We start from the raw sequence: 26095 nt of genomic DNA, 5'->3' as shown, positions 1-26095 counted from the left end.
CTTAGTGGCATTCTCTTTGAACAACTAGCCCAGTAGCTCCTTACTTCCTTTCTAGTGTTTTGCCTTTTAACAGCCTTCCTAAGGCCTGTAGTATCCCCTTAGGTCACTAGAGGGCGCTCAGGTTGCAAGTGTCTAGGCTTTTCTCTGGCTCTGATGGTCAGGTTTGGAGTTATATGATGGAATATTACTCAACGTATTTTAAAAATGCAAACTTTATGGCTCAGAAACCCCCAACCCATCTTTAGGCTTTTCTTTCTAGTCACAACTCCCCTAAAAGTCCTTTCCCACCCACCTACCCCCCATCACAGAACTAAGATATCCAAACATAATGTGGCTTTATAGTTTATTTAGCCATGAAAATTGGAAGAAAGAAAAAATAAGTCAATTATTCTCACATAGAACCATATTCCACCAGCCATCTTCTAACACTTCTCCCTCTTGGCCTCTCAGTATTTCAAATGTAACCAAGAGACTCTTCAGTTCCATTTACCTGCAGCTGGTAGAAAGGAAGTGTATGAGTTTGGGGAGGGGAGCTGGGGTAGGGAATACATCTAGGACCCCTGCTCCAGAAGATTGGTGAGAGGCTCTCTACCCCAGTATGTGTCATAATAGCTAGGGATCCAGGATTAACCTAGATTGCCTCCAAAGTACAGGTCTGATAGTCTTGGTCATTTGAATGCCAAACTGTGACATCAGCTGTGGTAATGGCTCTTGTTACAGTCACCTTATGGAATCCTTGTAATTTCAATCTACCACCCAGTCAGAATCCTGGTAGCTATTGTAAGCAGACCTCCAAATCACTCATTCTTTTCTAAATAAGTTCATTTCTTGGTTTACAATTTTTCCCAGTTTCTTCTCTCCAACTCCTGCCCTCATATTAGGTGACTTCACTATACATTTTCACTTTCCCTCAGATACCCTTACTCAGTTCTTCAACCTGCTTACTTCCTGTGACCTACTTCTGTATCCCACCTCAGCCATAGAAAAATGGTTATTACCCTTGATCTTGCTTTCACCCACAACTGTACCACTTTCATTTCCAAGAATTCCAAAATCCTCTTATCTGACCATAATCTATTAGCTTTATGCCTTTTTCTCTGTCTTCCCTTGTCAAATCTGACTTTCTGTCTACACTGTGACCTCCAGTCCTTTGACCTCTCAGTTCTTTCCCAGGCTGTCTCCTCTGCACTAGTTATTATCTTCTTTTACAGAACAAAAATTGAGATCATTCACCATGAGCTCCCTCTTCTCCCTTTTCCTCATCTCCTTTCACTCAGGCGTCTTTTGCTACTATCTCCTCCTTCACACCTGTCTCACGTGATGAAGTGGCCTTACTCCTTACCAGGGCTAATCCCTTTGCTTGTTCTAGCAATCCTTTCATGCCATTTCTTCCAATAGATTGCCCCCCCTCCACCCCATCACTTATTTTCAGTCTCTACTTGTCTATTGGGTGCTTCCCTACTGTCTACAGACATGCCCATGAGCCCTCATCCTCAAAAATGTCTCTTTTGGCTTTTGTGGCTAAACTCCTTGAGGTTGTCTACAGCAGGTTCCTTTACTTTCTCTCCTCTCACTCTCTTCTTAACCCCTTACAATCCAGCTTCCAATATCCTTTTGCTGAAACTCCTCTCTCCAGAGTTACCAGTGATCTTTTAGTTGCCAAATCCAGTGACCTTTTCTCAGTTTTTATTTTTCTTGACCTCTGTGTAGCCTTTGGCACTGTTGATTATCCTCCTGTCCTTGATACTCTCTTCTGTTTAGGTTTTCAGGACACCACTCCCTTCTGGTTCTCTTAGCTATGTCACGACTCCTAAGTCTCCTTTTTTGGATCCTCATCTGGGTCACTTCCTCTAATTGTAGATGGGTTCCACTGTTCTCTATCCTGGGCTCTCTTCGCTTCTTCTGTATGTCTTCACAATGTTCTCATTAGCTGCCATGGATTTAATTACCATTTCTATGCTGATGATTCTCATCTACCTGTCTTTCCCTAACCCCTCTGTTGACCTTCAGTCTCATATCTCCAACTGCCTTTCAGATATCTTGAACTGGATGTCCATTGGACATCTTTAACTCAACATGTCCAAAGTGGACCCCGTTATCTTTTTCCCTAAACTCTCCTCCCTTCTAAACTTCCCTATTACTATTAAGGGCAACATCCTCCCAGTCCTTCAGACTAGCAACCTATATGTCATTCTCTGCTCCTCACTTTAATCCCCAATATTCAGTCTGTTGTCATACCTGTCAGTTGAACTTTTAAAAATCTCTTGAATGTGCCACTTTCTCTCATGATACTCTTGCTACACTGGTACAGGTCCTTATCACCTCATGTTTGAGCTACTGGAATAGCCTGCTGGTCTGCCTGCCTAAAGTTTCCCTACTCTAAACCATCCTCTATTCAGCCACCAAAGCGATTTTCTGAAAATGCAGGTCAACCATGTCATACACACACACACACACACACACACACACACACACAGAGCAAACTTTAGGGGTTCCCTCTCATCAGCAGGCTAAAATATAAAACTCTCTTTTGGTGTTCAAAGGCCTTCATAATCTACCCTTCTCCTTCTACCTTTTCAGACCTCATATACCACACTCCCAGCCACATACTCTTGGATCCAGTGATACTAGCCTCCTTGCTGTTCCATGGAGACATTCTACCTCTTGGCTCCAGAAATTTTCTCTGGTTGTCTCCCATGCTTATAGCGCTCTTCTCTGGATTCTGGCTTCCCTGGCTTCCTTCAAGTTTCAACTAAAATCCCATCTTCTACAGGAAGCCTTTCCCAACTCCTCTTAGTTCTAGTGCCTTTCCTTGGCTAATTATCTTCAAATTATACTCTGTATACCTTAATTGTACATGTTTGTTTGCATGTTGTCTCACCTATTAGGTTGTGAGCTCTTTGAGGGCAAGGTCTATATTTTGCCTTTCTTGTATCTTAGCCCCTAGCACACGGTAGGCACTTAGTAAAATATTTATTGAACGACTGACTCAACCCAAAGTCAGTGCTTTTCATCCATGTTGTCATTAGCAGGATCATCTCCTGTGGGAACCACCAAGTCCTCCAAGTGGCAACAGAAGGAAATGTGAGATCGTCGATCCTGACATGGTGGGCAATCTTATGCCACCTCAGTCTATGGTAGCATTTCCCTCCAGTGGGACTATCTTAGGGCTATAGAGCTTCCTTTTTCCTTCTGTGAGGACTGTTGGGAAGAAACACCCACAACATTTGAAAATCTGGTACCCTCCAATTCCATCTAAGAGGCAACATGGTATAGTAGAAGGAACAAAGAATTTGGACACAAAGGACTTGGTAATCATAGCCCGTAAGTGCTATTTGACCTTGGGCAAGCCACTTGGTCTGTGTCTTTGCCCTCATCTTTAAAATGAAGGCTTTTTACAGAGTTTCTTTGGTCTAGATCATTTCCAAGGCTGCTTCCAGTTCTCAATTCTATTATATCTGACTGTGCCAGTCTCCAAGGCTCTCTTAGACTTACCCTTGTCCCTTTATTTATGAAACGACAGAAAGAGGCTTTACTGAAGCGGAGAAGAAGTTTATTTTTCCTCTTAACGAAGTAAAAGCAAAGAAACAAGTGGTAGCACGTCATTATAAATATCCATAAATATCAAGTGATAGACAAAATCTAAATAAATAAATAAATACTTTTACTTCCAAAGGAACACTTCTGGAATCATAAGGGGTTTCTCTGCTCTGCCAAAGAGAGGCCTCCCTGATGCCGCTGCTAGTCCTAGAGGACTCAAACCAGTCAGCTATAGAAGTGCTTCTTGGTTTCCCATCCATTTCTTGTGTCGGTGACTCAACAGGAACGGATATTGGTGGTTCCACAACAAAATGAGCATGTTTTAAAAATCTGCTGTGCAAGGGGCAGCTGGATGGAGCAGTGGACAGAGCACTGGCCCTGGAGTCAGGAAGACCTGAGTTCAAATCCAGCCTCAGACCAAACACTCGACACTTACTCGCTGTGTGGCCATGGGTAAGTCAACCCCAGTTGCCTGACCAAAAACAAAAGTCTGTGCACTGCTGTTTAGTGCTGTGCATAGTTTTGTTGTGTATTCCAGAATAGGGACTTTAAGCTCACCTTGAGAAGAAAAAAAAATCGGAGGACTGTTGTTCCTCTAGAAAGTGCAATAGAAGATTCAGGCTCCAATAGTGAGAATATGATAGGAATGAAGGAAAGTAAGCAGAGGAGTGAGGCCTTGTCTGAATCTGTTGTGCTACTTGACATCATTTGTCTGCACTGACCACCTTAGGGGAAGATTTAGAAGAGAGGAGAAAGGGGTTTCATGTAGGAAGATTCAAAGTCAGAAATGGAAGGCTGGAACAAGAAGACCTAATAAATGAGAGTTGAGCCTCAAAGTCCAAGATTTCTAGAATCTCCATATTTTGTGTCCTGTACTGAGTTTTCTTGGGTGTCATGTCCAGAAAACAGGACGGCCTTGGGGAAGTGAAGACTAAGAATGGTCATCCGTAGACTGATCCTTTATTTACTGTTTCTAGACAGCTTAGCCCCAAGACTGTTAACCAGGTGGTTTCTCAGGATTACCTTTGGGGTTGGAAAATGATAGGATTCTAGCTTTATAGGTCTCATTCTGATTTGCAGAATTGGAGAGGAGTAACGAAATGGTATGGATCCAACAGAAAAGCAAAGATTGGCCCTACGGTGGGCTAGAGTTTGTCTGCTATAGAACAAGTCTTAGTTGTTTCACAACCAATGTTCGCCTTCCCACCATCCTCCATTCCTCATTCTTTGGGGAGGCCACAGAAGTGATGCTTTTAGTGTGAAGGGACTCAGCAAACTTGGAGTTAATAGAAGGTGGTGGGTGGCGTTTTAAGAAATCCACTTTTAAGGGAGTGCTTAAGCCAGTGCAGCAGAAGGGAAAGAAAGCACACATTCCTAGCCCATTAAGAAGAAAAAAAGATATATATCTCACTGTCTTATATTCCCTTGTCCTCTTTGACTCTCTCCAGATTTCCCACTGATTACCAATAGAATTTAAACTCCTTTTGCTTTTGTATCCCTGAGGCTTAGAACAATACCTTACAAATAGGAGTCATTTAATAAATTTTTGATGAACTAAATTGAATCAGAGATACACAGCCTGGTCTGAACTCAGAGAACAACTTCAAGACTGAAATTGGCTATTGAGAAAGAGAAATCTGCAGAGCCATAGAAAACCTTGAACGGCTTCTCCCTGTACACATTAGCATTTTTATGGCCATCCAGAATGGTATTGCTAACCCTGGATGAGGAAGTTTGTTAAAGACTTCTCTGAAGAGTTCACATTTATTCCTATTGCAGTGGGAAGCTGTAGACTGAACTGAATGGCCTCAAATTAAGGTCAGCTTAAAAAAAAATTAGTAGACTGGTAAAATACGAAGGTCCAGTGTTCCTCCAAAAAGTGCATAGAGTGTTTTGATTTTCAAGACAGGAAATGTTTTAGCTTCTATCTTTGCCTGACTTTTACTAAGCTTGGACATGACCCCCTGGCCTAGCCTATGATGTAATAAAGGAATGAATGGCAATGTATGTTACTCTATCAGGGAACTGTGGTATGTTTGCTGGTACCTTCTTGGTACCAACCATGGATATAATTTTTCAATATTAACCAATTTTCACTCATCTTTTAAAAACACCTCCCAAAGGGAGCCTCTTAGAAGGGGCTCAAGGAGTAAGATAAGTGAATTTAAGGTTTACCTCATCAGGATAGTAACTTGTCATAAGCAAATAGAGAAGTGGCTGTTTATAAGGTAATATCTCAAGATTATCTGTGGGGTTGGGGAGCCAAAGGACTTTTAGGCTTACAGATCTCATCCTGATTTGCAAAGGAGGAAGAGCACGACGAAAGGGTTATAAACGCAGAAGAGCAAAGGTTGGCTTCAAGTTGGACAAAGTTTGGCTGTCCACGCTAGGACCGAGTCTTATTTTTCAGCCAGTATACTTCTCTACCACCCAGCATCTTCCATCCTTCATCTTAAACTGGAGGAAGCCACAGGAGTGATGCTATTAATATGTCAAAACTTGTTGAAGGCAAAGCCTCTAACAGTTGATTGAAGATGAAGGGAGACCATCCACATTAGGGTCTTGATTGGAATGTCGGGTGCAGGGATGCAGAAGAGAACAGAACTCTACCACTTAGGCTAGGGATGAGGTCATAAGTCTTAGCACACTATTCCAGGTTTAATTCCCATGGGGGTCCTAAGATAGGAAAGGGGAAGAAAGTTGATCTCTCCCTTGTTCTTTAAGGTTTAAAGAGTTCTGGGCCCTTTAAAGATGGGCTAGCTGCTAACAAGATGAATCAGGGATGGTTAAAAGGGATTTTATTGTAGTCTGCTTAAGCAGCCTTGGGGACATGGAGGCATCTTTCCAAACTCATCCTACCAGGGTAGGGCTTCAGCCGATTGCTATTTCTGAGTACTTCTAAAGGGTCATCATTTACTACACTGTTCTCTTCAGCGCTGTGGAGTTCCTGGGAGCAGGGAGTCACCCTTGGTCGGGGTTTCAGCACATTCATTGGGTCCAAGTCAGGACTGTTCTCAGCACTCCTGGTGTGCCGATGGGGTTCGGGTGTATTGAAGTAGATTATGGGGATCTCGTTCCTCCGGGATAGAAACTGGGAGTAAGGAGGTGGGTTCATGCCTGGCAGGAAGGCCCTCTTTGCCTTGCCAAGGCTGATCAGGAAGTTGTTCTGTGGAGAGTGATAGACGTCATATCCATTTTCTAGTGTCTGGTGTTTGAACTTGCAGTTGTCTGGGCTGAAGAAATGCTGAAAGGACAGAGAAGGAACCAGATGAAGGCTGGTTTAATAACTCTTTTTCCAGCTTCAGGGTTGACATAGAAATAGTGTCACATTTATGTATCTCCTTATGGTCTATCGAGCACTTTCCCTTCAATCCTGTGAGGTAGTTAGTATAAGCATTAGATTCATTTTGTCGAAGAGGAAATGGAGTCTCAGAGATATTATGTGACTTGCTGATGGTTGAAAAACCATTAGGGTTGGTGCTGTGATTCTAATCTAAGCTTCCTAAATTCCTGAGATAAGCGCTCTTTTAAATGCAAGGCACTGCCTCTTTGCAAGATAGGCTTGAGACCTTGTGATACATTCCCAAGGCCATTTGGGTTTATCAACAAGGAAGAACTGTTCAGACTCAAGTTGCACGTAGTCATGAAGACCAGGGCTGCAGAGTTCCATGGTTATTGAGTAGTGTTGATGGCAGCCAACTGAGTTCTATGATTGGAGCAAACCATTCTTTTCCTGCCTTGGATATGTTGGCCTCATCCTGCTTTAGGATCTGCTGTAGGGTCAACCATGTTGAAGGTATGTATTCAGACTAGGTTATTTGTCAAGATCAAGGGAGTAATTACTTTGGATCCACAAGACAGTTCTTTGTAAGATATTTGAATGTCTGGGTAAATGTGTTTTCCTCCTCCCAAGCTTATTGTGTACTTAATTACGATTAATTATAAAAGCTAACACTAGGCATCCCTCAGGTTTCTTCTGTTCACTTTACTACAGAGCCAGCTTGCTGAAGCAGGTGATGGATGAGGAAACTGAGAGGGGAAGCTTATAGTGTTAGACAGCAGGGATTGAGCAAGAGAGTTCTGCCTTCCCCAACCAGGGAAAGGTTGAGAGTTAGGAAGAGAAGGAAACGTGGGACAGGATTCTAGTTAAGGAAATTAAAGTAATAACGTGAAAATAACCCACCAAACCAAAGGAGGATTTTCCCACTAGACCTTTGGAAAGGAAAAGACAGTCTTCTGTAGGCAAAAGTTATCTTTGTTAACCTTTCTGCTTTGCTGTGTCCCTTTCCTACCTCCTAGCACCTCCTTTCACCCCACACCCAGGTAGTGAGTGTCCTCATGCTTCATCTGGCTGCCACAGCCACCTGCAGAACCCCATTTAGGGCTGCTATGCCCAGTACTTTCCCATGCTCTAAAATTGCCTCTCCCTATTCCCACCTCCCCTTCCCAATGCGAACAATTATTACATGTTAAAATTCCCATTCCTTCAAGGCAATTAAATTAGTTCATCCTAGGACATCTAGACTTGTATCCTCCTAGAGGGATTTGCATCTTGAAAGTGGCATCTACTTAAATATCTAACTGCTGGGCATGGAGATACAGTGATGCAGAAGTTATGTGTAGCAAAGACGTGATTCAAATCTAGCATACATACTTGACCCCATGCCACACTATCAAGGAGACAGGAAACATAAATGGCACCAGTACCAGTTTCACAACTAACAGTTACTGCCCCCAGGTAATGTAATCTGGTGATGGTGTAACTTCTGAGTTTAAATCATTCAATAATTAGTTTCTTGCACATGCACAAATCCTTTGGTTGAAAAAAAACAAGCCTGATTTGGAAATGAAAGAATGCATAACTGAAGCTTTCACTTGCAACTCCCACATATTATAGTTATGGTTTTTAATCCATTTGCTCTGTGGGATGCCAGATACTGAATTTAAAGCTTGCTTTTCAAATGTGTCACTCCAGCTATGTCCTCCCACAATTTAGCATCCTATAAGTATACTTAATTGTATGAAATAGGCTACCAGAGTTGCAAAGTATCTTTGAAGTGGTCTAATATACCCTCTCACTTAACAGATAAGAAAACTGAGGCTCAGATAAGCTTAATGACTTGCCTATTTGTAAGAGGAATAGTAGGATCAGATTCCTTTTAAAAGGATGGATTTGGATCCAGAATCCTTTGTTCTGTTGAACTTCAGGCATGAGGGCAGACAGAACCTAGGCAAACCAAAGATCCTAGTAGTCCCCCTGAGGCTTGGTCTTCAACAAAGAAAAATGAAGCATTGAGATAATTCAGGTAGATTCACCACATTTTAATGGCATCAGCAGCTTGGTCTGGGAAAAGGTACCAAGGGAAAAAGCAGTCCATCAGAATATAAGCCAGATGGGATTATTCCATTCTAGAATTCCGTGATTCGCTCATAACAGCCGGACAATGACCTGCAGGTCACAACTAATGTCTGAAGACTCACCGATCCAAAGATGTTGCCCCTGAGGTCCATACAGAGATACCTCCTGCTCATCACACCAGTTATTATGACTAGCCCAGCATCCTCTGATCTGATCATCAAGGCACCTGTTGAGAAAAACATCTGAGATCAAAAACTTGCCACATTGTCTTATTTCTGCCTTCACACAAGCCCTAAAATGCTTTCTCTTTTATGAACCTTTCCTTAGTTGATTAGGAAAAAATAAAATAACCCATTCCAACACTATATTATAATTATACAAGTGAGCGGCTCCAGCTTCCTTCCTTCACAATTTACCATCTTACAAGCGGAATTAATTATGTGGACTAGAATCCCAGGACTGTAAAGTACTTTAGAGGTGGCCTAATCTAACCTCATTATAGCAGAAATTGAAGCTTACACAAGCTAAATAACTTGCCTTTTTATGAGGAATCAGTAGCAGTAGCTCGTATTCCTTTAAGAATTGTCCATCTATTTTAAATTTAGTAGCCATCAATACATTCTAATCCACTAACAAGCCCTACCTTTTCCCCCCTCCCCCCCAAAAAAAAATCAATCACAGAAAAGATTTAGCACCAACTGTGTGCTCAGTACTATGTTAGACACTGGGGTTATAAACACAAAAATGAAATGAGTCCTTGCCTTCAAATAACTCATATTCACCTGGGGAGAAAAAATATACACATAAGATATATACAAAATAAATACAAGGTAATCAGGAGAGAGACACTAGTACCTTAGCCAAGATTATTCAGGAAAACATGAACTTCCATTTAATTTTTTTGATTTTTAATGTTAATGAGAGAGTTAAATCATCTTCTTTCCATGTCCCCTTCTGCATTTTTCCTGTTATTTCTCCATATTTTGTTGCTGTTATTATGAGTTACAATTATTATCATTTTGTTGCTTTTATTATTATTAAATAGTTATAATTAGTGTTTACATTATTGTTTTTGGTTCATTTTTCTCTATTTTGCTTCATTTTCTGTGCCTTCCTATATATTTTTTGTATTCTTCATATCTGTTATTTCTCATAATATTCCGTTACATTTGTGAAAGGTAACGTTGCCTGATAAATTTGAGCCCTACAATACACTTGGTAAAATTATTGGATATAAGGGACTTTCCCCAATCTTCTTTGGTTTCAGTCCCTTCTTCTGTTGATTGTCTCCAGTTTTTCCTATGTTTATCTCATTATAACATAGTTATCTGTATATTCCTCCATTAGATTGTGAGCTCCTTGACATCAGGGACTATCTTTTGCCTTTCATTTTGTCCCCAGCATTTACCACATTGCCTGGCACATAGTAGGCACTTTAACAAATGTTTATTAACTGTTAACAAGACAATTCAACATAAGGATTCTACCCCTTTCAGATTTTTTTAGTAGCCCATTTGCACTTTGTAGAAGGAGTAACCCTTTCAGACTTTAGCCAGTGTTAAGGAAGTATACTCCTTTAAAAGATGTGGGAAAAGTTCTCCCAAAAAATTAATGGAATGATGGAAGTATCAGTTACATACCTGGTGGCCTTTTAAAAGCTTGAGCAAGTTTGGAGGAGTTAGTAAAGAAGAGATCCAGCTATGGAGGAAGAACTCAGCTCTTAAGAGGGACTCCTCTAACACCTTTTTCTTTCTGCCTTTTCCAAAGTGTATGTGTATCGGATCATGGTAACACAGGATTCTTCTCTTCTATACATTCCCCACTCTCACTCCCACTGTCAGCACTGGCATCTTGCAATACAGCACCTTAATCAGTAGGAGACATCATGCTAAGCAGAAGGCCCATCCAGACAGTTCGGAGTAGGGTCAGCTTGAACTGTGGCAAACAGCTGACCTAGGGAGTGACATACCCAGCAGAGACAGGGGAAGCAGATTGACACCACCAGGAGAAGGAAAAAGATATGAGGACGATGCAACACCAGAGGTAATGTGTGTTGCTTTGGCTTTGTGTGTTCCAACTCTTTGTGTGTGCTTACTCTTTCCGCTGCCACTGTGTGTGTTGATGGGCAAATACGCTGCAGGTTCATAGGAGCAGCCTTTTGTCATTACTCTTTAAGTAATTCTATTTCAATAAATGAGTTTTGTTGATAAACACAGTGTTTTTATTTATGTGTTCTGGCTGATTTTAAAATAGAGTAATGTTGACAGGATCGGGGGAAACACACTGCACATGTATCTATCAGTTTTGCTCAGCTTTTCCTCAATCACTAGACTCATGGATTGCTTCCAGGTTTTTTTTGCTGTTGATTTTTAGTTATGCAATTCCAGCTTCATTTCCAGTGCTTCTGTTGGTGTTCTTTTTTGTATATTTTTCTTCTATCATTTCTGCCACCATTTCTCGTAATATTTTTTTCACTTTGAATTCATTTCTTGATGTTGGATAATTTTTCTCCCTAAAAACAATTTTCTTTGAGGGTGTCTGGTAGTTTGTGTTTCTTTGTCGGCATTTTTGCTGCTTATGTTATTATTGTATTTTGCTGCTTTCTTATGAGCTCTGTCCTGAAAAGTGAGCTCAGGTTTCTATAGTGTAGTAAAGCCTGGGAACATATTTTCAGAGCTGGAAGGTCATCTAGTTCAACTCACTCATTTTTACAGATGAGGAAATCACAGTCCAAAAAGTCCATCAGTCAACCTGATGGAATTATAAGGTCATGACCACTGAATGAAAATCACTGGCCATGGCTTTGATGGTCTTTAAAAAGCCAGCTAGCCAGCTTGGGAGTCATTTACCCTGAAGAAAATTCACTTTCTACCATTTCCCTTTCCTTCTTGTTTAGGAAGAGGGAAAGGGGAATTTCTTCTCTACCTCCCTTTACCCTCCTCCATTATTTCTGTCTTACAGCAGAAACACATACAAGTGTCCAAGGAGCCCAGCTTCAGAGTCCAATCAGAGAGAGAGACCTTGGTCCAATAATTTAGCTTAGAGATTGGAATGAAATGAAATGAGATACTCTTAGAATATCTGATACTCAACAAAAGAAGGTTTGCTTTCTGTATTCAGAAATACAGCACTGATCAGTTGGGTAAAGCTTTTCTGTCTCTATATTGCTTGTGATAGTGCACAGTCAAAAGCCTGAAAGAGGAGCCAGGTGACGCTTTGTGCCTGGTTTTTGTATTTGTCAGGGACTTTGATCTTCGGTCCCCTAAGCTAATTAAATTCACAGGACAATTTCAGTACCTCATAAGGGAAAACTAATCAGTCTTGTGTGAGTTAGAGCCTTAAGATCATTACTTCTACAACAGTCTGGTTCTTGGAGCTGGGACCCTGTTGCTCAAGAAATGGTAGGCCTCAGAGCTAAGATTCCAAGAGAACAGAACTGCTTAGGCTACTGCTGATCCTAGGACGTGGGTTCCAGTTCTTTCCAAAAGTGCATTGCCATGCCCCATGGGCCTGATAGTGGAGTTGTAAGTTACCTTGGTCACATGTCTCCCCTACATGTGTGCCTGTATGCTAGTGAACCTAATGTTGTCCATTCTTCCCATTGATGCTAGGTATATTTGTGGAACAGTGCCCCATTCTTATGGAGGAGATGTTTTGTTGTTATTGTTCTTACTATACAATTTCATTACTATGAAAATTATTTACTGTTCCCTTGTTTTGAGCTAATTGTTTCCTCTGGCTGACTAGAAGTTAAGTAAATATACCAGTGGGACTCATGGTCTATAGTTCAAGAAGTAGGGACCCACAGAGCACCCTTAACCTGAGGTTGTTTTACTCTTTAGGAGAGCTTAACTTGCAAGTATGAGTTGGGGAGGTGGGGAGGGGGGAGATGGTTCAAAGAGGGTTTTACAGGAGTGTTACTGTCCTCAGTTGTAGATAAGTAAGTTGAGGCTAAGCAGCATTAAGTGCCTTACCAGTGAACACACTGCAGATAGCAAAGCCAGAACTTTAATAACTCCTGACTTTCTAAAACATTTCCCCTACACATTACTGCTTTTCTGTTCACTTGCTTATGCTCTTCATATTTGTAGTAATAACAGTTGTAATTTAGTAAATGTAATTTACATAAATAGCAATTTACATTGTTGTAAGCTGCTCATTTTATCTATCTGGCCCCAGACCAGACCATGTTTCACTTTCATATTCTGTTCATTCTGCCTACCAAGTGATTTTGTCATCTCTCTGAAGTTGCTGGCCCACATCCCTCCACACGGACTAGCGTTCTCCGTGCTGGACCTCTATACCAGACTTACAGATCCATTTCACCAGTCCTAGAAGAAGTTAATACACTCATTGATGAAACACTTACTCTGGGGCCTGGCTGTCTTGATTAGTGACTGAGTGAATGAAAACTTACATGGCTAACTTTATTTAGATGGCCCCAGCCTCCAGCCCAGGCCATACTTAATATTTAATTACTTAATATTTCAACTGGCCATCTACCCGGGCCATATTGCTGTCTTCCTTATCACAGTATATATTCCCTGCCCCTCTTTCTGTCTCTTATTCTGAGCATAGCAATCAAATGAATAGTACTATTTATTCCTTCTGGAAAGGTACTCAAGTCAACTGTGTCAGCTGACTGCCTTAATGGATCAATTCACCATCACTGCGACTCCCAGGATCAAAATTCCCTTCCCGTGTCACCACTTCCCCATATGTTTTGTCTGTCCCTATTAAAACGGAAGCTCCTTCAGGTCAAGAAGCTTCTCACTTTTAGATTTATATCGCCAGGTTTAGCCAATGTCTGGCATTCATCGTATAATGCTTTTCTTTTTGCAAAGTATTTGTAAGCCATTTTATCTCATTATATCTCAGATGTATCAAAAGAGGATTAAAGCTCCACTGTACCTCAGTCAATACTCGTGTTACCTTGGGCAGACCACTCAATCCTTGTGCATCAAAGATTATTATACAAAAGCCAGATGATCACTTGTCTGGAATGTTAGAGAAGGGATTCTTGTTCATGTATGGGTTAGATGCAATGCCCAGGAAAGTCCTTTCCAGCTCTGAAACTATAATACACAGGGAGTAATGTGAAAAACTCCCCTTTTTGGTAGTGTTAGACAGGCCAAAGAGGAATATTTGCTTTGGCAGTTTGGTACCTGTGAGTACCTATGAATAATATCTGGTGCCACCTAGTGGGAGTGATGAGGATATGCATGAGGCCGTTACAAGGACCCTGCTGGCTAAGACTGATGGCCTCGGTGGGAGAAACCACGTGGAGAGCAACACCTGATACCATCTTCCCTGAGCTCTGCAGCATTGCAGGAAGACCTGCCTGGCAACAACAGCTGGGAAGAGTAGGGCAAAAAAAAGGAAGTATTTGGGACCCAAGTCCTGTGTAGACCGTTAGGAGAGGGTCTCTTGAAGGAGGGTGCCATTATTATTTTCCAAGAATTCTGTTGTGAATTACGTTTTGTTTCCTTCCTCCTTTCAGTAAGACTTCCTTTAATTCTGTGAACTGCATCCTTGCTGGTGGGGAGTTGCTCTTGGGATATGCTAGACCTGGAGTTAGGAAGACCTGAGTTCAACTCTTGCTTTAATGTCACTTAACCTATGTCTGCCTCAGTTTCCTCATATATAAAATGGAATCATGATACCACCTATCTTTTAGGATTGTTGTGAAAGTAAAATGAGATAATTTGGTAATACACTATATAAATGCTAGCTGCTGCTACTACTGTTATTACTACTATTGTTTTTTAATTTTTTTTAAACTTTTTTTGTTACTACTATTATTATTATTAACAATCATCATCATCATCATCATCATCATCATCATTATTATTATTACCAGGTAGAGATTTTCTCAAGTTTATGCATTTAGGGCTGCCATAGTAAGAAAATTCTGAAAAGTATACTTAAGCCTTTCAAGGCCAGATACCACCGGAGCAACTCATTAAACCTTTCTGCCTCCTGGACTAAAGCATAGAATAAAATGCCTTTAGATTGACAGTTCTCACAATAGGGAAAAAAAATCTGAATATTTTACTTTTTATGAGGTATTTACCCTTTCTGATCCTTAACTTCTTCATCTATAAAATGGGGATGGCATGATGCCTGCTGTACAGACTTGTGAAGATGAGCTTTGAAAAGTGAAAGATGCCTCACAGGCTAGGGTTGTTGAAATACGTGTTCTGATGCTTTTAGGACTAGAAGGCATCTTTTGGAAGTTGGACCAGCAAGACCTCTTTCATGCCTCCTTTCCTCCTGTATAACAGCCCACTAGAGAGGCAGGCAACATGGCATGAGGAGAAGAGAGTGGGCCTTGGAGTGAGGCCGACGTGGAGAGGCTTACCTGATGCTGTCTGATCTGTCTGGCAATGCCAATCCAAGTCTCACCTGACATATACTAGCTGTGTGACCCCAAACAAGTAGCTTACCCTCATGGTGTGCTGGGCAGTTAAAACTATGAATTGCAGAACAGCTGCCAAATCTGTATCAGTAGATGTTTCCACACTGAGGGTTACCTATACCAATGAAATCATGGGTCTAGTAAAAAAAAAATGCTATAACACTATATATCACAAGGAAGTGAGATAAGCTTCTGAGATGAAGCGCCAACATATTTTGTCAAGTACTGTCCAGTGGGAAGCCCAAGAGCAAGCAGAATGTCATTCAACAAACACTAAGTTCATACTTTGTGCCAGGCACTGTGCTAAGCTCAGGAGATTCCAAAGAGGGGTTGTGTATTTATGCCTTACAAAACAGGTAAGGGATAATTGGAAAGGAAGTTTGAGTGTCTATCTGAAGAGAAGAGGATCTCACCCAACAAATACCAGTACCACAGTTTCTCAAGAGACCCTGTCCATTTAAGCAAGTTCAAATGACTCACTGTTTTGCTTACTGCTGACCCTCAGCTAAGCATTATCTTCTCTAAACCTCTAGTGTCCACCCATAAAAGTGGTTTGAAATGCCTGGTCCCTTCTGACCTCCCAGGGAGTCTGGGAGGATGAATGATATGTGTGGAAGGATTCTCCAGAGAAAGAAAATTTCATGATGAAAGATAAAAGAGACTAGGGAAATTCAGCATCAAAAAAAGAAAACTGGAGTAGAGAAAGGAGAAAAGAGAGGGAAATGATAGGGGGAGAAAAGAAATAGGAAGGAGGAGGGGACAGGGCCAAATGATTATCTCTTTCCATAAAGAACAGGAGAGTAGGGAATGAGAGGAAGAGATATATAGTTCAGGCTTTAGGAAGCGCTAACTTCAGTGGTTTGGAGATGTATGCTACCAAAGGAGGCTTATGGGATTTCCTGGGGACGTTTTTTTTTTTCTTTTTTAAAGAGTAGTAGCCTACACAGTAAATCTTGGTTAATTTCAACCCTATCTCCCAAGAATTTTCAATTATCCAGATTATATACACATACAAGTGTGTGTATATATGTGTATGTATATGCAAACACATTCACATATACACGCACATACTATATTTGGCATTGAACAAAGCTTTACTAAGCAAATCCGAGCTCAAGTCCTTCCTTCATGTTTCACTTTACCACGCCTCCCAATGGCTCTGCCTCTACCCAGTCCTGCCAAACTGGAAAGGCTTTAGGTACCATCCCAGTGACAGGCTGTACTTCTCTCATTGGAGGTCTAAGATGACAAAGATCACAAAGGTTAGCCAAAATGATTGATCAAATTTTTCAGCCATGACAACTTCTGAAGACCATGCATATCACACCAATGAGGTCCTTGAAATACTGAAATAAAACAAACAAATTAACCATGTGAATAAGATCTTATGGGGAATATTTTCTTAAGAGAAGCTTTCAAGTTATTTATTGCCTATTGTCATGTTAATTACAGTTTTTTTTATTCATTTGAGCAATTCCATTTTTGGGGTCTGCTTAGCTACTTGGCTATACTAGTGTGTCCTTTTTTTTGTGGGGGTGATCTAGGTTTGTGACTGATCTATGTAAGTGAGGAAATTCCTTCTGCCAGGGCAGATCAAGAACTGTTTTATTTATAGTCACACAGAATTGCCTGGTAGCAGTGAGAGGTTAGGAAAATTGCCTGGTGCCACAAAGTCGTTACATGTCAGATGTGGAACTTGAACCCAGGTCTTGCTCACTGGGAAGCTTGGCTTTTTCTCCATAATAAAAATATCTTGCTTAAAAGTAATCCTCCCCCCCCCACAGCCCTCATTTCAATTTATTCCACGCACCTTATCTCCTCTGAATTAATGATGTTTTCCTGTCTTTCAAGAGTATTAGATTTTATCTTGCCCAAAGAAAGGGATAATGAAACCTCAAACTTAAGATGTATAATTGATTTAAATCGATGGTACAATTACCACTACCCCTCCCCCACCTGCAATTGCCTCCACTAAAATATATTTATTTTATGTGTATTGTTCATAGTGTACATGTTGTCTCCTCCCTTGACAAAAATCTAAGTCCTTTGAGGGGAGGGACTGTTCATTTTTGTTTTCTGTATCTCTAGTGCATAGCATATAGTGGATACTTAATAAATACCAATCAATTGAGTGCTATTACATATTTAATTCAATTCAATAATGATTTATTAAGCCTTTCTATATACAAAAGACAAAACTAAACATCCCCGCGCTCAAGGAGCTTACATTGACTGGGAATAGTCAAAGAGGAAAAAACTGCTGGGAAGGGGAAGGAGAAAGTCCTGGGTTTGAGATCCTGGACAGAGCTGACCTCTTGATGAGATTTTCAAGTTTAAATTGCTGATCTACGTAGAGCTCATACCCTTTTCTTCATAATAATCCAAGATGAAGTATTTTAACATTATTTAACCAGCTAGTGATAGGCAATGAAAATAATAGCTTAAATTTACATTATACTTTACGGTTTACAAAGCACTTTTCCTCATAACAACCTCATTTCCCCCATTTTATAGGAGAGGAAACTGGCTCAGAGAGAGGCTATTTGCCCAGGTCAAATAGCTTTAGGAAATGTCAGAGCTGGCATTTTAACCAGCTCTCCCAGGTACATGAGTTGAGCATGCTTCCTACCCTATACCATACATGCAGCATTCCTGCCTGCCCCCAACTTTTATTTTTCTTTTCAGATGTAACATATTCATGAAAAGTTTTCCTCCTAAGATGCACCTCCATAGTTTCATTGTAGAGGTGGCAGAAAATGGTTATGGAACATCAAATATACTGGAAGACTTAGTTAATTTTTTAGTTAATTTTTCTGAACTAATTTTTCATCTCTTTTTTTTTTTAATAAGGAATGGCTTCTGGTGGGGCATATATTAGGAAACAAAAGTAATATTAATATAATAGATATAAATAAAATATTTTTAAATTATATCTTAGAATGTGAAGAATTTGTCTCCTATGACAGTAATGTCAAACTCAAATGGGAAATACAACTGATAATCCATACGTAAGGATCCTTACAGGTGGCATTATTGATTTTGTTTTAACATGTAATATTACCTATGTTTTGTTTTATTTTCAATTATATAAGTAAATATTTCTTAATTACAGTTTAATGTGGTGCAGCACACTTGGGAGTGTTGTGGGCCACATGGCAGAGTGTATGTGACATACCTTTGTACTAGAATATAACAGAGTGGGGGTGGGGGTGGGGTGGAAATGACCCAAACCCATTCAGTTGTTCAGATTTCTCCTACACTGGATATTTGGCATTAGACTCAATCCTTAATTTACCCAGCACTCTATTCTTTATTTATTTATTTATTTTTTGGTGAGGCAGTCGGGGTTAAGTGACTTGCCCAGGGTCACACAGCTAGTAAGTGTCAAGTGTCTTAGGTTGGATTTGAACTCAGGTCCTCCTGATTCCAAGGCTGGAGCTCTGTCCATGCACCACCTATCTACCCTCAATCCTTAATTTAAAAAAATAATTATTTCCAAATTTCTGTTGCGTTTCTTGGCTTCTATGACTTTCTTGGTATCTAGAAAACTTTCTCTTACTCTTCTGTCCTCCTTTGGCACACCTTATCTCTTCTAGTTTATCATCTTATCTATTCTGTTTGTTTATCACATACTGCATAGTTTTATTAGCTAGTTTTGTATGTATATGTTCTCTCCCCAACTAAACTATAAACTTCCTGAAGTCAGGGTCCAAGTCAGGGTCCATGTGTTGTATAGAGGGTATCCCAAATGTCTTAGTGCAGTTTTAAGCTATTAAAGCTAGTGTGTCCTGGTAGCCAAGCAGACGTCTGTAAGGCAGTTGCTCTAATGAACAGAAATTTAAACTGTTGAAGCTAACTAATGTTTTTTAGGCTATTAAAACTTACAGTTGCACTAAAACTTTTGGAACATTCTGTCCCTTTGTATTGCCCCAGTAGCGCCTTGTATGCAGTAGGGCTGAAGATCCCTTTCAGCTCTAAAAATGATTCAGTTCTTGGGCTTTAAAAAATAAAACGACATGTCCAGTACGACATAGATAGTGTAGAGCTAGGACTATATTTAGAGATTTTCAAAGAAGACAATTCCACACCCTCCCTTGGTAAGCTATCCTAAAGTCCGTAGTCTAAATATGTCTGTTTACGTCATTTCGTCTCCCTCATTCCCCCTAGGGCTCTCATATCATACACTACTCAACTGCCTGGGGTGGGACAAGAAGAAACAGATCTATTACAGCAGGAGGAATTCATAATCTATGGCAACTATAGACTCTAATTATGGAGGTCCTGAAACCACCTCCTTTCTACCCCACAGTAACCCACACCTCCCCATGGCTCTGCCTCTTACTATTTGTTATGCTACCTACTGGGGCCTTTGTCAGGGGTGGGATGTCAGAGTCAGCCCCTAGCCACTGGAGAGCTAATTGTTAAATTTTCAGTGTGAACATTTACACCTTGGAAATTGCTACAAATCAGGGCTTTATTTATCATTTTGTTGGTTGTCTGGACTTAAGAAAGTGATGAAGAAAATGTTAATAAGGCAAATTAAACTTAAAAGTATTGTTGCATACATTTCCCACTCAACCCCCACCCCCGAAAAAGCTGGTTGTTAAATATTTTCCAACACATCACTGCTTCTTTCCTCCTGAACAGAATGAAAGGTGTGGACTAAACTAATGGTAATTAATCATAGCTGACACTTGTATCATACTTTAAGGTTTACAAAGGCAGTTTTCCTGCATTATCATCTCATTTGATCCTCATTTCAGCTGAGTAAGGTCAATAGTGGAGGAATTATCTTCATTTTATATCCTATGATCTGATTCTCTTTCTAATGCTCTTTTCACTGAACTGTTGCATCTGTTAGTACACCAAATTGCCTCTCATGTCTTACTCTAGGAAGCAAAAGGACCAAGTTTGAGCCCTACACAGCTGTGTCACATATTATCTATATGACCATGAACAAATGTCTGGTCCCTCTGTGCCTCAGTTTCCTCACTTGTCAACTACAGATAATAAGGCAGAATGGTAGAATGGATGGAGACCTGGTCCTGCAGCCAGGAAGATCTAGATTCACATTCTGCTTTTGATACTTACTGACTGTGTGATGCTAGCTAAGTTATTTAACTTCAGAGTGTTTTAGGCAGATTTGCGAGACTACAATTTGTAGAGAAGGTGCCAGTCTGTACTGGTGAAAAGACTTTCCTCACTTGGGAGTTTAGGATAACACTCAAATCATAGATTCAGTCCCTATCCCTAATTCTTGCATTACTTGTCGCAATGTAAGTTATTCTTGGGCAGGTAGGTGGTACAGTGGACTGAGCTAGACTTGCAGTTAGGAAACCCTGAATTCAAATCCAATCTCAGATGTTAACTAGCTGTGTGACCCTGGGGAAGTCACCTAACCTGTTTGCCCCAGTTTCCTCATCAATAAAATAAAGATAATAATATTACCTACTTCCTAGGGTGACTGTGAAGATAAAATAGGATCATATTTGTAAAGCACTTTGCAAAACTTGAAGTGCCATAGCTAGAAGGAAACTTGTAGATCATTTAGTCTAAGATTATGAATTTGTATTTTTGTCTTTTTTTAATTAATTTTGCTTTACCAACAATCACTTCCATAGGCTTTTGAGTTTAAAATTTTTCTCCTCCCTCCACACCTCCCTCCCCAAGACGGCACATAATCTGATATAGGCTATACATACACATTCCTATTAACATATTTTCACATTAGTGATGTTTGTAAGTAAGAATTAGAACCAATAGGAGAAACCACCAGAAAGAGGAAACAAAACACAACAGAAGAAAAAAAATAGTAAATAGTATGCTTCAATCTGCATTCAAACTCCATAGTTCTTTCTTTGGATGTGAACAGCATTTTCCATCATGAGACCTTTGGGGATGTCTTAGATCCTTGCATTTCTGAGAAGGGCTAAGTCTATTATGAATTTGTATTTTTGAAAAATGTTTTGATAATTGTTTTCAATATAATTGGTTTTCTTTGTAATCCTATGTATTTCATTTCCTGCATTACATTGCTCTGAGAAGGGATCCGTAAGCTTTACCAGACTGCCAAAGGGGTCCATGAGACAAACAACATTAACAACTTGAGAAGCAGCAGAGGTTAGTGGAGACGCTGCTGGACTCCTGGTCAAGAAGGACTCAGGTTAAAATGCAGCCCTTGACATTTCTCAGCCTACAGCCCTGCCCCTGTTGTTTAATCTCTCCTTGTCTCAGTTTCCTCATCTGTAAAATGAGGTTACCTTTCAAGGTTATTGTAAGGCTCTCATGAGATCATTTAGAAAAAATGCTTTGAGACCTTTAAAGTAGGGTGTCTTTTTTTTTAAATAAATGCCCCACAAAGAGATGAAATAATTTGGCAAAGATTACAGTGACACCAACTAGCGGACATGGGATTTGAACCCAGCTCCTCTGACTCAAAAGCTGGTCCTCTTATCTATACCACCAACCATCCCTACTTAAATGAATGAATAGGTAAAGGAAGGGAAGGAAGGAGATGGAGGCAAAAGAGAGGAAGACAGTCAGGAAGGAACTTTCAAGGGACCAGTTTATCTGTATAATTTGACCTCTCAAGATTTTCAAAGAAGGAAGTTCCACAAACTTGCTTGCTAACTAAATTGTCCCAAAGTCCACAATCCAGGAGGAATCTGTCTCATCTAATCTCCTTAGCCCTCCTAGTCCTTTATATGGCTGTGCTACCATCACCACTGCTTCCTTCTGTCTAAAGATGTGACAGCCAAAGGATCTGTTAGAGATGCCTTCCAGCCAACAGAACTTGGATTTTCCCCTTTACCAGTGGTCAAATGGAGGAGTTCCTATTTCTTTCTTTAGATCTAACCCTCTACTTACTATAGATGGTTTGATGAGGAGACCCATCCACGTGGCCATCTTTGTGGATCTGAAGGTGGAAGCTGTTCCTGGCTGTGGCCGTGTACAGGTGAGTCAGGCCCCCCCAGCCAAGGCTGAGCAGGGGGGAAGCATTGGGGAAGGCTTGGATGGCTCGAAAGCTGCACAGGGCACAGAATAGGAGTCTGAGGCAACCCCCTGACATCCTGGTGTTCTCTGAATGGCTGAGGTGGAGGGGTCGAAATCAGACACTTTCCCTCACTTCTGCCTGATTAGAGCTCTCTTCTTCCTCCCTGTGAATACTTAGACTGGGAATTCTGTTAAGTCTCCCTTCTTTTCTTACAGGGACTTTTAAAGGGCAGCAGTGTGACATCAAACAGGAAAACCTCTGCTGTCCACATCCTCTGTGTTGTCCATTTGAAGAAAGTGCAAAGACCTCAAAGGCACACGGAAGGCATGTTGGTTTCCCTAGAGAGAGAAACACAGTTGTACACACACACACACACACACACACACACACACACACACACACACACACACACGCACACACACACACACACACCTCAATTTCAAGCCAGCTTTCCAAAAAATGGATGTGTGGGCAAAAATTATCTGCAATTCTGGAATGTCTGTTGACCTGCTCCACCCACCTCCACCAGGAAAAGAGAAGGCAGTAGCCTCCCAAGTGACCTAGCTTCAGACAGGCGCCTGAAATCCTATTGTAATCCTGTTAAGCAATAAATAATTAAATTTTTTTTAAAAATGGAATTGTTGTGGGTTCAAAAACAAGGTACCCCGAAATAAAATTGAATTTAAAAAAATGAGTTGGTCTTTTTATTAAAACAAAAATAACTTGCTTCAGCCTTTTTTTTTGGTCAGGGCAGAACGAGGAAAAAAGGGGATGAGTCCAACAGAAGGGTAAGCCTTTGCTATGGGATCGTATGGGCAGAGAATTTAATATTGGAAAGGCCGAGGAAACTGAGGCCCAGCAGTATTAAGTAGCTTACCAAAGAACATATAATGAAGTAACTAGGTGGTGTAGTGGGTGGAGCACAAAAGCGGAGTTCAGATACAGCTAACTAGCTGTGTGAACCTGGACAAGTCATTTAACTCAGCCTCAGTTTCCTCATCTATAAAATGGGGAAAATAACAGACCAACCTCCCAGGGTTGTCATGAGGATAAAAAGAGATTGGATTTGTAAAGGTTTTTTGCAAACCTGAAGGCACTATATAAAGGATAGCTATCATTAATAAGGAGAAAAGCCAGGATTTGAATTTAGTCCTTCGGACTCCAGAGCCAATGGGCTTGGCACTGTCTTCTGCTTCCAGGTCAAGGAGCTTCTTTCTCTGTGGGAGTGAGACACAAGGGCCTGAGTCTAGGCCCCAGGAGAGCAAGAGGCTTAATTTTTAACTAGTGGTGAATTAGGGACTTTGGGTTTTTTGTTTCTGTTTTGCTTTATTTTGGTTTTGTTACATATTAAACATCCAACAAGTATCATTTTAAAAAAATCTGCTTCCTCATATTCCTTCTTTTATGCCTGTATTCCAGAATCAGGAGACTTGGTCTAAGCTCTCTCTGGGCCTTAGTTTTCTCATCTGTAAAATGGGGCTTGGACTAGATGATCCCTAAGAGTTCCCATTCAGCTTGGATATTCTGTGATTCTCTGACCAAATTAATTGATCAAGGATGTAATGAGTGTCTTCTTTATGTCCAGTAAGATACTATGGAGAATATTTAAGTATAACCAGTGTGAAAAATCCTTTCCTGAGGCACTTTGGGGAGGTACAGAGCCTGACACTATCTCCACCTCTTGATATCCTAACTAAACTTTAAGGTCCCGCTTAAATCCCACCAATTTAAGGTTGACAAAACACTTATTATCTCCGTTTAACAGATGAGGAAACAGACTCAGGGGAAGTAAAGTGACTTGCTTATGGACACACTGGGGTTAATTCATTGAGTCAGAATTGAAATACAGGTCACCAGACTCTGAGTCCAGCAGACATTAGTTCGTATTATTCTTCACTTTTACATACTTACTCTAATTTATATCATGTTTATTTGTATCTACTCTACATATGCCCTTGGTCTCAACCCCTCTCATCTTCTCCAGCAGATTGATCTCTCAGTCATCACCTCTATAATCTTCAGTCTCTATTTCCTTTCCTTAATTCCTTCAAATATAGTTGTCTCTCAGAGCCTTAAAAAACCTTCACTAGACCCTGCTATCCCCTCAAGTTATTGTCTTTTCTCTCGCCTCCTTTTCTCAGCCAAACTTGTAAGGGGAAAAAAAAACCCAACCCTGTCTATATTGGTTGCTTCCACATCCTCTCCTCCCTCTCACTTCTCAGCCCTTTGCAGTCTGGCTTCTGACCTCATCACTCAACTGAAACTGCTCCGTCCAAAGTTACCAGTATTCTCTTGGCCAATCTGATGGGCTTTTCTCAGTTCTCATCCTTTTTGTTTGTTAGTTTGTTTTGGTGAGGCAGTTGGGTTAAGTGACTTGCCCAGGGTCAACAGCTAGTGTCAGGTGTCTGAGGCTGGATTTGAACTGAGGTCCTCCTGACTCCAGGGCCCGTGCTCTGTCCATGGCCCCCAAGTTCTCATCCTTCTTGACCTCTCTGATGTAATTTAATACCTTCTCTTCCTGGACATATTCTCCTTCTAGGTTTTTGTGACATTATTCTTTTCTGATTCTTCCCTCCCACCCATCTGACGACTTTCCTTTGCTGGATGACCATCCATCCAATGCCCCCTATATAAGAATGTACTCCAAGCCTCCGACCTGAGCACCTGTCTCTTCTCTCTCTACATTCATTAGCTCCCATGATTTAATTAACAGCTGTATACAGATAATTTCCTGATCCATGTATCCAACCTGAGTCTTTCTCCTGAGTTCTAATTCTGAACACTTAGTCCAATAGACAAATTAGGTAGACTTCTCAAATTCAGCATGTCCCAAACAACTCATGTTTCCTCCAAATCTCTTCTATCAAATGTGTTGCTGTTGTTCTAGTCTCTTGGGTTCATAACCTCAGCCTTCTCCTTCACTCTTCATTCCCAATCCCCTCCTTTCCCCCATATCCAATTTGTTGTCAAAGTCCTGTCTATATGCCTCCTCTTCTCTGACCCTGCCACCCCTCTGGTTCAGGCCCTGATCTCCTCACTCCTGTACTTTTGTAGTAGCCCTCTGAGTTGACCTTGCCTCACACCTCTCCCTACTCCAATCCATCCTCCACTCAGCTGTCAAATTAATCTTCCTGAGGCACTGGTCTGGCTACATCACTCACCCCTCACCCCCATCCTATAAACCATTGGCTCCTTATCACCTTTGGGTTCAGCTACAAAGTTCTTTGGCATCTGGAGCCTTTCATAATCTGGCTTCCTCCTACCTTACCTTTGCAATCTTCTTACCCCTTACTTGCCCCCACATACTCTGTGGTCCAGTCAACTGGCCTCTTTGCTGTTTCTCACACAAGGCATCCCATCATCTCCTGACTCTGGGCATTTTCATTGGCTGTTCTCCCGTGTTCAGAATGCTCCTCCTCCCCGTCCTACCTTCTGGCTTCCTTCTAATCACAGCTAAAATCTCGCCTTCTACAGGAAGCTTTCCGGTCCCCCTTCACCCTAGTGCCTTCCCCCCACTGATGATCTAATTCTCTCCAATTTAACTATATTAATATTATTAATTATATATAGCTATGTGTAATATAGTTATATATAGTTAATATAATATATAGTTAATATATTAATAATAGTGTTATATTAAAAGTTATATTAAATATATAACTTCTTTATGTATAGTTGTTTTCATATTGTCTTAGACTAACTCCTTGAAAGCAAGGACTGTGTGGGTTTTTTTGTTTTGGTTTGTTTTGGTTTTTTTGTATCCTCAGCACTTGGCACAGTTCCT

General features: G+C 40.7%; 1 protein-coding gene and 1 long non-coding RNA gene across 2 annotated transcripts; one reads left to right on the top strand and one right to left on the bottom strand.

Annotated features, from left to right (window-relative positions):
• The first annotated feature begins 3904 nt into the window (after positions 1-3904).
• LOC144457733 (uncharacterized) lies at positions 3905-11110 on the top strand. Its single transcript, XR_013487192.1, has 2 exons — positions 3905-3993; positions 10667-11110. It is a non-coding gene; the product is annotated as an uncharacterized LOC144457733 (long non-coding RNA).
• On the bottom strand, positions 5747-22528 carry FGF23 (fibroblast growth factor 23). The gene is made up of 3 exons (XM_021001713.2): positions 22185-22528; positions 9022-9125; positions 5747-6784 (listed from the first exon to the last, which is right to left on the bottom strand). Exons 1-3 carry the CDS (start codon positions 22384-22386, stop codon positions 6353-6355), a joined length of 738 nt encoding a protein of 245 aa, XP_020857372.1. The 5' UTR covers positions 22387-22528; the 3' UTR covers positions 5747-6352.
• Positions 22529-26095: the final 3567 nt, after the last annotated feature.

This window comes from Phascolarctos cinereus, unplaced genomic scaffold (genome assembly GCF_003287225.1).
Source record: "Phascolarctos cinereus isolate Bilbo 61053 unplaced genomic scaffold, phaCin_HiC Scaffold_1;HRSCAF=81, whole genome shotgun sequence".
Lineage (NCBI taxonomy): Eukaryota > Metazoa > Chordata > Mammalia > Diprotodontia > Phascolarctidae > Phascolarctos > Phascolarctos cinereus.
The sequence above is the reverse complement of the archived record's forward strand: the minus strand, read 5'-3'. Positions and strand labels throughout refer to the sequence as shown.

Excerpts from the sequence above, each read along its gene's own strand:
- FGF23 (XM_021001713.2), bottom strand. The coding sequence starts at position 22,386 with ATGTCAGGGGGTTGCCTCAGACTCCTATTCTGTGCCCTGTGCAGCTTT. Across the intron at positions 9,126-22,184 it reads TCCTCATCAAACCATCTATA|GTGCCTTGATGATCAGATCA; the intron begins GTAAGTAGAGGG and ends TTTTCTCAACAG. Across the intron at positions 6,785-9,021 it reads GGGGCAACATCTTTGGATCG|CATTTCTTCAGCCCAGACAA; the intron begins GTGAGTCTTCAG and ends CTGTCCTTTCAG.